Raw genomic sequence first — 12,452 nt, 5'->3', positions numbered from 1 at the left:
ACCACAAGTCCATGACTAGTCGTACCTATGTTAAAGCGAAAGGAGACACAGGAGCCTTGTCTGCTTCGATGGCCAGACTTCTCATGTCCCAAAGGACACACCGTAGGACTGTAGTCATGGATTCGTACACTTTTCTTCCATCTTCTGAGTTATTCTCCACCTGTTTGAAGGCAAGCAGTGCTCTTAAGTTGTTGAAGCAAAAGTTGTTGAACTGAATCCCAAATAATCAGATGTTTTGGTCGTCTTACCCTGGTAAAAGCCTTAATAGTACGATTCAGGAATGCATTTTCAACCTCTTCTGGTATCACCAGCATATGAGCCATACAATCTAGTATGCACATTAATGTTTGTTTAGAGGCCTGCAAACAGATCACATAAACTTGTGAGCTTAGTTTTCCAGGCAATTCATTGTAGTGTTGCTATTGTTTCAAATGTGAATCACCTGCTCAAGTGTATTGAGGACAGTCTGAGCATCAGTGTCGTTGGGATTCAGGGATTTGGCTTCTTGGATGGAGATGACCGGCTCTTTAAGCTGCTCCAGCCACGCCCACATGAGCCCAGTGAGGATGAAGGGATCCCGCTCCATACACAGCCTTTCCCAGCCACCACCTTGGTTCAGCTCTGCCTGCACACATTGGGACAGTCATGTTAAACCCTGTCTGCCTGTTTGTGACTGAGGCAACTTATCCAGACACATTCTGTCAAGCTGCGATGTGTAGAACCTTTAGGTCATTATACCGTCTTTGAAATTATTCTGGACATGGAGGGTCTTCTTTGACACTGCACTCTGGAGTCACCAAGAACAAAAGCATTTAATAGTTCACATTAGTTTGGACTAGGGTGCATGCAGTAATGTCTCTGTTAGGGCTGCGTTGTCATGAACAGTTGATGTTACTGACACTTTAGCATCAGCCATTGTGATGGAGAAGTTCAAACATTTAAATAGCATACCACTAGTGTGGGTCACTTACCTGCCAGGCCAGGACTTTGACCTTGTGCTCCTCATCCCCATCAAGAAAAAGCTCCACTGCCAGGGCCTGTGCCACAAGCAGCCTCCTGGCCTCTAGGGACAACTCTGACTGCAGGGTGATGAAGGGCACCTCTGACTGCTCCTCTTCTTTTTGAGACTTCGTCCCATTCATGGCCAACTCTTCCCTCTGCACTGCCTTCCACCTGGACAGCATGCTACCCTTATTTCCGCGTTCATCGTTTCCCACAGACTCGCTGCGTTGGATGGTTTTCCGCTTGACTCTCCTCAGCAGAATGGATCCACCTTTCTGATTTTCTACGTTCTTGATTTGCCACAGTGAGCCTGATGAGCTGTGTGAGATGTCGGACATGTTGCTATTTGAACCTTGAAACTGGGTTGCAGGTTGAGAGGCCTCATGTGCGCAAGTGGGCATGTCAACGTTACTCTGTGACAAGGACCCGAGAGGTTGTGTGAGGAGGTTGAGCTGCGAGCCCAGTCGTCTCAAGTCGGACTCACTGTAGCTCAAACTTTTGCGATGGTAGAAGATGGCCGGCTCGTTGAAATGTCTGGGTAAGGTAGGAATACCTGGCAAACGGGGCTGCTTTGCAAATAACTCAGGGCCCATCTTCTCAATGACACTGAGAGTCATCTCTATGTCATGAATGTCAGGGGCCTCCAGAATGTCTTCCTCAATCACTTGCCGATTCTCTGCGATGTCCAACAGCAGCCGAGGCACCACCTGGACAATCTTTGGCTGGTGCCTCAGCTCCTTCCTCTCATAGCCGTGCAGTATGTGTCTCTGGCGGTTCAGGTACTGGGTCAGGGTAACTGGGCTGTATCGAGGCTCAGCGCAGGAAAACACACTCCTCAAAGGGGCAAGGAACTGAACGAACTCTCTGACACAACGCAGCTGACCACGGGTCTGGATGGAATTGGGGCGTTTAGCGCGTACATATAAAATAGCCTGGTTAGCAGTCATCCTGGTTGTAAAAGCCAAGAAACATGCCAACAACACGCCTGTGGGGAAGAAGAGGGGAAGCCTTTCATTGTATGTCGGATTGTACAGCTGAACGATCAGACTGTCCTGAAAAGTCAAAACACATTATGCAACGTTTCTCACAAACCTACCTGTTCTGCCGAGACCAGCATGACAGTGGACTGCAACTTTTCCCTCCTGCAGTGCGAAGGCCATGACCTTCACCATGTCCAGAATGGTGGTGAGGTTGGCCACCCCATAGTCACTCCAGCCAAAGTTGTAGAAATAAACTGAAATGGTAAGATGCTTTTAGTTAAACCAGACCGACAATACTGATTTAATGAATTTTATTGTATAAAACACTCACTGTTGTTTTCCATGAAGACCTCTGGGCGGTACGAGAAACCGCTCTCTGGCTCCAGAGGGTTTCCGCAGCTGGCGTGTTCACCGGGTATCTGTAGGTTGATCACTGTTTTAATACCATTCCTTGACACACAAACACACACACCAACAGAGACATGAACACTTCATTATTCTCATCTCAGGCAGGAAGCTGTTGAAAGACATTGAAACGAAGTTGTGTTTACCTTCTGAATTGCTCAATGACATTATACTTCTCAATGATTTCTGTTGAAGGTCTGGACATAGCAAGAAGATGGTCACTAACCCTGAAACAATAGAAAATCATTACTGCTGTGCATACTGCGTAGTAATCCACACCCTTCTCAGTCCATGTTAACTGGACAGTCCATGTTTGATGGACTGAGACGAGAAGATATAAAAGCTCCTGGCTGATGTAGATCATCTGCTGTTTTGCTGTATCACAGACTACTAAGTTAGAACAAGCATGTGTACCAGGATGAGTAGAGGCCTTTTATGGCCTGTTGGTCTTCACTCCAGTAACTTGGGTTGTCGTACTTGCAGGCTTGACCTCCACATCCAATTGAGCATTGCATATCTCCAGGGATGACATAGCGTATTGCTTCTCCTATTATTGTGTACTTTGCCCTGGGGGCTCTGACTGCAATTATTATAGAGGGAGAAGAAGAAGAAATAATGATATCGCACAAAACGTATTCAATCTAAAATTGGTAAACAGGTAAAATACTATTAAAGTCCTATGAGAAGGTGTCACATCCTTAGAAACTATATCAGCACAGCACACCAAATGTAGGTGGTTCTTTAACAAAATAATAAGATCATCAGTGGTGAGTGCTCACTTAGAGTCTAATCCTGGTCTTGCATTGTGAGTATGTCATCAGAGCATTGCAGTATAGATAGCCACTCATCGAGCACAAATGCTTTTTAAGAAGCATTTTGGTTGCGTACAAATCTGTAAAATATGATAGTAGCTGAACACTTAATTGACTTTTACTCTTTAACTAGTACATTTTACTGATGACCAATTACCATCCTCACTTACTGTATTCCATCAGAGTTCCACCTTTTTCATGGAGTGCCATTATCACTCAGGCTGTCATCCACAGTCATAGCAGAGTCTGCACACACACACACACACACATCTACCTTATTATATTATACACTTTAATAATATGCATTCTGTAAAGAATTGATGGAAATATAAGAAATGTAGTAGCCCACTGCAACCAGTTTTCTACTGAATCGCAACAGTTTGAGACAGTTGAGATGACAAGACAGCCTACAAATAATATTCTAATCAAAGATCAACACCATACATCATATTCAGTCAAATGTAAAGCACACATAATCCATTTTAAAGGATTGTCAAGCTGCTATTCTTAGCTGGTAGCTCATCACAGTACAAACTTCATAATCACTCCTCAAGACCAATGTGCAGAATCATCAGCTTTGAATTAGCCAACAAGGAAAGAAATGCAGCCAAACCAAAATAAAATCTATCAAAGACAGATTTACCTGTATCAAGTGAGACGAGCTGCTAACCACCATCCCAGAACGCAAGTGGTTCACAGCTGCAGTTGCCAAAATTTCTGACATCAACCTCTCACAGCCTGACGCCGTCCTTCCCTCTTCGGCTCTGTGGAAAGTCAATCCTGTGGCCTCGCTTGATTTGATTCTTATCAGATTATCTCTGTGTGGAAAGTACACACAGGATCCTCCTTTGGGGAAAGCTATCTATCTCACAAGGATGACAGATCAAGTACGGGGGTAAATTAACCTGAAGGATGTGTCAAAAAGCAGCAGAGACTGTGTCCTTTGTAATTACCGCCATGATTCCTCCTGTCTGCGGCTCAGGGGGTAGTGCCGGGCTATTCCTGACTCCTCCTGGATTATGCTCCTAATCTTATTATTGTTCAGGTGTAAAACAGAGCACCCACTCCTCAACAATAACTGAATAGAATAAAACAAAAAATTAAAAAACACTGTAGCCGCATCACTATTCCCTTCTGATGGACTGTTGAGATACAATGAGCTACAATACGTCTGTGTGTTGCACATAGTAAACCTGTCCAACTGCTCACCTGACCAGATACCATGCATACTGTGTATTTTAATAATCATATGCATGTCAATTGTGAATAGGTCTGTAAAGATTTAGGATTTTTTGTCATGACAGTGGTCAGAGGATTTCTGAACTCACCAAACTAGAAGTGTCCTACTCTGCTGCAGGGATCTTAGTGACACAGCAAGTAGATAAAATCTGATTGGCTTATCTTTCACCTCGCTAAAGCTGGTTACTTTTAGGTTACAGCGGAGAGATCAGTCGATGATGTACAGCATTTGGCGAGACTGCAAAGCTAATAATCCTAATGCAATCCTAAAAAGCTGCTCTCCTTATTATATTCAAAAGGGACAGAGACCTTCTCTGGATTTCCATACCTACAGTGCCGGTCAAAAGTTTGGACACACCTTCTCATTCAATTAGTTTTTCTTTATTTTCATTATTTTCTACATTATATATTCATATTCAAGACATCAAAACTATGAAGGAACACATCTGGATATATGTGGTAAACGAAAAAGTGTTGAACAAACCAGAATATGTTTTATATTTTAGATTCTTCAAAGTATCCACCTTTTGCTTTGAGGACAGCTTTGCACACTGTTTTTATTCTCTCAGTCTGCTTCATGAGGTCGTCACCTGGATGGCTTTCCAACAGACTTGAAGGAGTTCCCAGAGGTGCTGAGCACTTGTTGGCTGTTTTTCCTTCACTCTGTGGTCCAACTCATCCCAAACCATCTCAACTGGGTTTAGGTTGGGTGATTGTGGCTAAGTCATCTGACGCAGCCTCCATCACTCTCCTTCATGGTCAAATAGCCCTTAAATAGCCTGGAGGTGTGTTTGGGCTCATTGTTCTGTTGAAAAGTAAATGATGGTTTCACTTAGTGCAAACCATATGGGATGGCATGTAGCTGCAGGATGCTGTGGTCGCCATGCTGGTTAAGTGTGACTTGAATTTTGAATAAATCACCAACAGACCCCCAACACCATCGCACCTCCTCCTTCAGGCGTCACACATGTAGAAACCGCTCACCTTTTCTGTGTCTCACAAAGACGTGAAGGGTGGAACCAGAAATCTCAAACTTGGACTCATCAGACCAAAGTAATGATAATGGGCTGATTTATCTTTTTATCACAATAAACTTTGTTCTCTAAAGCTAACGTTAATTTTTGTCTCCGCAGTCAACCTAGTTGTCACAGAATGTGACAGAATTGCGCTGGCATGTGATTCTTCCTAACAGCACCCATTGTGCTTACTTTATGGGTTCTAAAAGTTTTTTGTGCTTTAAAAAGTTTGTGTCCATCAATCATGTGTGTAAATACACCAGTAAAACAGGCTTGAACAGTACTGATACCTAAATCTGCACCTCATCAAGCTGCAGAAGTTAAGTGACAATGTGCAAATACTACTACTGGCTCATTTCTGGGTGAACTGAATATGCAAGAGCAGTTTTCTATGTCACTGTTTATTTTATAACACATGGCGCTTGTCCTTTGCTGGATGGGATGCTTTGAAAAAAATCGGGAGCTTCAATTAAGAGCATAACCACTTCTCCAGGCACCCCAACAACAATGATAATCAGCTAAATGTATGTAAAAATGTACTTAAACATATCTTTAAGTAGTAAAATGGCCCATGTGAGTGTTATATTACATAAATCACTAGATAGCTAATAAATGCATTGATGTGTTAATGCGATTTAGCTTGTCGAGGTGGAGCTCATCTATTTTGTATGGTGTTAGATAGTTCAATCTTTAACAATAACTAAATGTATCATATCTTATAAATGTATCATAGGTTTTGTACATGAAATATTAATCTGCAAAGCAGCTAGTAACTGTAGTTGTGATATAAAAAGTTCCAAATTAACATATACAAGTTTAAGTCTAAAGTAAAGTCCAAGTCCTGTATGTCAAAATTGTTTGTTTGCAAGTAGCCTACTGTACTCGCGTAAATGTACTTGTAATGTCATTTCATTACCATTGACAATAGATCTTTTTCATAGCAAACATTTTGACTTGCCACAGCAGACAAAGCACAGGTGTAGCAGATAACATTAATGATGACCCTGTTCTATTTAAGTGTCCAATAGGCAAAGCCAGTGAGTAAGCATGCACAATACCAGGATCCAGAGACTACGCAGCCATCTTTAATGTTATTAATTACACCTGTGGTTGTTGCTCTGCATCAACATGTCAAAAGGAGTGAAAATGGTCTAAAGCATTGAGCCTATCATGTAGGCTACACTGCATTTCTATATATAGGGCATGCAAATCATAGCAATAATAAGCAACAATTCATAAAAGCATACATTTAAGAATAAATACATAACTATAAATAAAAATATTCACTTATGGTTACAAATTGATTTAATTTAGAGTGAATATATATACATATAATATATACATTTTTCCGACAGATGGCAGCAGATATTCATGTGGCAGCTGCCACAGAGCAGCCATTAGCATGTCTGTTCGTTCTATTTCTATGACAACGAGCGGCCGGGACAGAGATTTCCGCGCTCCACATAAGCAAAGACACAAAGCCTAATGGGAAATGAGTTAATTCCTGGCCTTGGCACACCCTGTGCGTTGACTTTACGTACTATATGTACCACATTTCCCGACAAGCACTGCGGCCCGGTAGGAGCTGCCCCAGCTGGTTAAACGGACCATTCAGCTGTTTCAAACAAGCCGGCGTTGATACCGTGCGCTTACCGGAAGTTAACTGACTTTGCCTTCAAAATTAAAAATATGAGCGCGCTGAACTCTTAGAAAATAATCAATAGCTTCTCACTCGCTGCGTGTTCTTCCTTAAATCTATTCTATTATAATTTCTACACGTGAACGAAGCAAACTAAATTTACAACCATCCATAGCCTGGGACCTGTTTTGTCGACAGGAGTTTTATTTTGAAAGTAGAAACCAGAAGTTGTACATCCTCTTTTTTCAGTCTGAGCAGTTGGTAGTCCAGCTCCGGCGCTTTTGCCCCGACAAGCCGGGGGAGAGGAGAAGAAAACGGAGGACCTCAACGATGGAGCGTTTTTAAGAGATAACTGCGAGCTCCCCCGTCGGAGATAAATTGAACAGAGTCATCTACATGACCAAAGAAACAAGACCGGCAACGAGAAACGCAAGCGTAACAATCATGCAATTTAAATACAGACGAATTTAAGCAACAGCTTCATCTTCAAGGTTACCACGTCTTGAAGACGCCCCATCACCCCCGTTGTCGCAGATCAGCTGGCGTACGTTGTTCGTCGCCGGTACCGACATGTCCGTGGAAGAGCAGGGCTACCCAGACGCTATGCTGTTGCTGGAGGCCGGGCCGGAGTGGATGCGGGCCGAGATCGAGCGTCTCTCCCGGGAGCTGACTGAGACCACGAACGAGAAGATCCAGGCGGCGGAGTACGGACTGGCGGTGCTGGAGGAGAAGCAGCAGCTCAAACAGCAGTACGATGACCTGGAGATCGAGTACGAGGCCGTCAGGCAGGAGGTGGACCAGCTCAAAGAGGTAGGCTGTATTTGAAAATCACGAAATATGTCTGAGAAAATATAGCAATATCATCTTGTAGAAATGGGCTCTACGCAGCAACTCTGAAACCATTAGCCGAGCACGTATTTAAGGCCATCTACCCATTTGTCACAGTGTCAAGTAGTTCCATTGACATTTAAAAACATTTTTATGATATATGGTCTCATTAATATAATATTCCATATAAGGACTTGGCTTGCTGTGGCATTTGGACAGGCAACAGCATTAGAATAGCGAGCTGCTTTTCATCCTACAAGGTCAAGATGCAAGATGAGGAGAGGATGCTTCCTCAGTAGGCAGCTCATCACCCCACCCCCTCCTCACTCAGGGTGTCCCCCATTGCATTGCCACCTTTATTTATTTATGCAGCTTCTTCAAGGCATTCCTGTCTGACTCATAGCTAGTCCAGGCCTGGCCTGTTTCCATGCCGTTTTCTGCAATGTCTTAATCTTGAGTAGATCTGCCAACTGTACAGATATGACCATCATTACACGATATGATGTACAGTAATTGGTTTTTGGTTCAATTCTGTTCTTCAGGTAGTTTAAGTTTTTAAAATGACATTTACATGATGAGATTAAATTAAAAACCAGCTCTTTTAGATGTCTGATGGGCTTTAGATATCTTGTCAGAGTGTCTCTCGGCTCAAAAGGGGAACGAGAATTACTAGTTTAGTCAGAGGGGCGGGTGTAGGTTTGAATTTTGAACCTTCCCGCTCAGAAGGGAGAGATGAACAACTCTCAGAGGAGACCAAACGAGTTACGACCGTTTGGGAATGGAAAGAATGTTGAGAGTGACAGTTCAAGCTGCACCAGAGAGGGAGATAAAGGATGTGTCTGTTTGTGGCCGGACACACTCCCTACTGTTGTATCACACTGTGTCCGATTTTCTTCCCCAGAGCAGGAGTTTATCGCTGTCCTGTGATTTAGAAGGAGAGAAGTATGGCCTCAGAGTGACGTTAGGCAGACAGTCCTGCCAAAGGCTGCGGCTTTTGGACTCTTTCTGTACCCACAAGTTGTCATGGGGGGAAAAAAAAGCAGATTTCTGCTTTGACGCATGCTTGTTCATGGTTGCTCACATCCTCATTTGAGATGTGGGCTTTTCCTGTGTCTTCCCACTAGGCCTGACAACCAATAGCTGAGAAGGCTTAATGGCAAACCCCTTCTTTCTTTGCCAGAAATCTGCTCATCGCTCCCTTGGGTTTTTGTACAATTCAGTAAACACATGCAGGGAGGTTTTTGCTTCTCCCTCTTCTCTGTCAGTCTTCCAGTGGCCTTCTCTCTAGTCACTGTTGTTGTTGCTGAAAGGAGGAGATCTCATGGCTTTCTCAGCAACTCTCGCTCAGTTTCCCATGCATGTCTTTGGCAAGAAGGCCTACCTCTGCCACAGAGGAATGACAGCAGAAAGCTCTGAATAGCAAAACAGGCTGAAAACCCCCTCAAAGAGTAACCATGGCAGCAAACTAAAGCACCTAAAAAGGAGAGGAGATATTTGTAGAGATTTTTCTTGGTTTTTCGGAAGCACACCAGTTTTTAAGTCTTGTTTATTGTGAGTGTGGTTGGACTCCTAGGCTGTGTCTGAGCTTTCTCTCCGTCTCATAATGGAACACAAACATCCATCTGTGAGGGCAATAAACTCAATTGTTTGCTGAAAGCTGCAGCAGAGGTTCTTTCTTTTGCCTCTGGGTTGGGTTATACTGGTTGTAGATCACTGGTCAGATGTTAACCTCTGAAAGACTATAGCTATGCTCCCTTATCCCTGCACCCAACCCCCCAACCCAGCCTGTGTATGAGAGGCAGAAGTGATGCTATCACAAGAGTAATACAAACACATTCTTCTGACATCCCTCTCCACTTCCTCTTTTTTGTCTGTAGGGAGCAGACGGTAGTGGGGAGCAAACACAAGATAAGCCACAGTCAGAGTCGGGACTAAAATTAAAGCTCACCAGTTGTCAGCTTCCAGAGTCTTAATTTATAATTCAGGATGTTATTGCAGTTGTGAAAAGATAAATGTCATATCAATCACCCACACAGTCTTCTTCTGCTGCTCTGATTTGTTGGACATTTTGAAGTAGGTAGGTCAAACTGACAAGTGTGGCTTTGTCTGCAGCTGTTACAAAAGCACATAAGACAGATATTTCTATGGTCAGGTATAAATGCCACGACTACTATTTACACTGACTGTGGCAATGTTTGGTCGTCCCTTTTCTTTTCGAGGACTTGGAATAGATGGTCTGAGAGATTTACGGAGTAGCTGGACACTGAATCCTCTCCAACGACCCCAAACTCCTCCTCGAACTCACTGGTATGCACAAAAACAACGCGAAAAAGAAAAAAGCTCCGATTTATGTGTGTTCACAGTGATTGTAAATGCTCAGATGGTCACATGCATGACAGCCAATCAGAAATCATCGTGACAGTAAGCAAACGTCCCCTGCTCTGTAGCCAGTCGTCACCTCTTCACCAACCCTTGGACGGGACACTAATACTCACACCCCCACGTACTCGGTCGTCTTGAGGCAGGAAGATTGAGGAATTCTGTGCACCATTGTTGCTTAGTAACGGCACAGCTCTGGATCTTAATGTGAGCAGCCGTGCCGCCTCCTCAGCAGGTGCTGCTTTCCTGAGTGAGTTTGTGGGTGACTGCGGAGGGATCATCTCACAGCTAGCTAGAGGAATACATGCACACACTGTGATTGGTCATAACTATGCTATGGTTAATTGTATTCATAAGATGTTCCTCTGATATTGCTGTCGTATTTGCATGTAAAATGTATCTCATGGTCTGTCATTGGCGTACTCCTGGCGCACAGATGGGACAGGGTCACCCCCCTGCTTTTACCCTCCAACCACAAAATTATTCTTCGCCCATTATTTGCTTGCCTTCATCACTAGGGACAGACTTCTATATATATGTTGATGTGCCCATATATCCATGTCCATCTTCTCCCTCTTTCACTTCACTGAAAACGAGGTAAAGCACTAAGTTGACTGCGTTTAGTGATGGTCACCATTTTCTTATAGCACACTGGCCCACTATTTGCGGTGTACTAGCCTAACAACACTACTAAGACTTTCCATGTCCACTTGCTGATCGTTTTTATGAACTTTTCCTCAAAGAAATTTTTCACAATGAGTAGGCTGATATTATATCTTAAGTCAACATCTGATTTGCACACAATAAGCAGCTCACCCTTCAAACAATGCTCTGATGAAGGCCCCCATGCATACTAGCCTGTAAGTGACGATATGATTAAGCCACCTGGACTTTTACCCTGTTATCATTCAGATTGCAGTCTCAGTCACAAGGTAAAGTAGTTAATGACATTACACTACATTCTAGCAGTGCAAGAGTGTGAGGCGGTGTTTCCTTAGCTGTTGTTGATATTCTTAAGGTAAGCCACTCACAGATCATGTGCCACACCTCAAACTGTTAATGCAATTCCAGGTGACGTGCTTGGTCCTCTGGAGGGCTTGATGTTAAGTTCCTTTCTTAGGTCTTTGTAAGTGTTCTGAGATGGAGCACAGTGGCCACAAAGACATCTTCTGTCTAAAGACACCAGACCCAGAGAGCATCCCAAACTCCTCACTTCTTATTTATTTTTTCTGATACCGGTGCTTTCCATTTCAGACAATGGACACTTAGACCATGGCACTTTATAAAAGTTTAGAGCTCCTCAGGCACTGGCGCGGGTGTCAGAAATCACACAGAAGTCATTCAGTCGCACCCAGAGCTTGTTCCTCCCCTGCAGCTCTCCCATCGGTGTAGCGGCAGCTGTGCACTGCGTTGTGGAATTCAACCAGACAATCAGAACCGTAAATATTGTTAAGCTCAGTCAAACCTGGGTTATCTGTACTCAGCTAGCTGGCCCTTTGTGCGTTTGAGCCAACTGGGGTTAACGGGTCTTGGGTGTCACATACGAAGAGAGGGTTAAATGCCAGCAGAACACAGTGTATGACAAAGGAGAGATTGAAAGAGGCGACCCATTGTGGTTACATTTGAAAGGATTGGTCACTTTTGTCCCTTTTGAAATGGCAGATCACTAAAGGATATATCCCAATGTCCTTAAACAAAGATATCTGGTGTGACTCTAAGCCCTTTTTGTGGTGTTAAATGGGTTGGACGCTGATTGGACGTCAGTAGAAAATACTAGGACACAAAACCCATCTGGTCCCTTGTATGAGGAGTCATAAATAAAGTTTGTCTCATATTATGGGATTGCCAAACCAAGCTATGTTTCATCAACAGCTGCTCATCTCTCCCAATCTTTTTTTCTTTTCTCGCTTACTTCAGCCATTTTTGTTGCTTATCACAGCTCCCAACCCTTCTTAAGAGTTCATTTAAGGCACCATACTCTGTTGTCTTTTTTTCACCGGGCTTACAGTCTGTGTTCAGTAATATTTTTTTCTTCTGTCTGTGACCTAGCATATCCTAAACCTTTCAGCATTGTTTGGGGTAGTCCGATCGGTCCTTTTATCCATAATGTCTTTTGCTGGACAGCAAGTCTGCAGTTAAGGGGTAATCTTTT

At 43.5% G+C, this 12,452-nt stretch overlaps 2 protein-coding genes across 3 annotated transcripts in view; one reads left to right on the top strand and one right to left on the bottom strand.

Moving 5' to 3' along the window:
• Positions 1-25: 25 nt before the first annotated feature.
• ptpdc1b (protein tyrosine phosphatase domain containing 1b) lies at positions 26-3,409 on the bottom strand. The gene is made up of 9 exons (XM_070838954.1): positions 3,370-3,409; positions 2,802-2,967; positions 2,534-2,614; positions 2,314-2,432; positions 2,099-2,236; positions 972-1,987; positions 443-625; positions 249-359; positions 26-160 (listed from the first exon to the last, which is right to left on the bottom strand). Exons 1-9 carry the CDS (start codon positions 3,407-3,409, stop codon positions 26-28), a joined length of 1,989 nt encoding a protein of 662 aa, XP_070695055.1.
• A 3,994-nt stretch (positions 3,410-7,403) lies between these two features.
• LOC139209956 (protein bicaudal D homolog 2-like) overlaps positions 7,404-12,452 on the top strand; it is a 43,632-nt gene continuing 38,583 nt past the window's right edge. For both annotated transcript variants that reach the window (XM_070839888.1, XM_070839887.1), the window contains exon 1: positions 7,404-7,903. In XM_070839888.1, the coding sequence (XP_070695989.1) occupies positions 7,664-7,903 (240 nt within the window). In that variant the 5' untranslated portion in view covers positions 7,404-7,663. The remainder of the gene's footprint in view (positions 7,904-12,452) is intronic.

This window comes from Pempheris klunzingeri, chromosome 11 (genome assembly GCF_042242105.1).
Source record: "Pempheris klunzingeri isolate RE-2024b chromosome 11, fPemKlu1.hap1, whole genome shotgun sequence".
Taxonomy (NCBI): domain Eukaryota; kingdom Metazoa; phylum Chordata; class Actinopteri; order Acropomatiformes; family Pempheridae; genus Pempheris; species Pempheris klunzingeri.
Note: the sequence above shows the minus strand (reverse complement) of the source record. Positions and strands in the feature narration are given on the sequence as shown.

Excerpts from the sequence above, each read along its gene's own strand:
- ptpdc1b (XM_070838954.1), bottom strand. The coding sequence starts at position 3,409 with ATGGCACTCCATGAAAAAGGTGGAACTCTGATGGAATACA. Across the intron at positions 1,988-2,098 it reads TGCTGGTCTCGGCAGAACAG|GCGTGTTGTTGGCATGTTTC; the intron begins GTAGGTTTGTGA and ends TCTTCCCCACAG. Across the intron at positions 626-971 it reads TCAAAGTCCTGGCCTGGCAG|GCAGAGCTGAACCAAGGTGG; the intron begins GTAAGTGACCCA and ends CAATGTGTGCAG.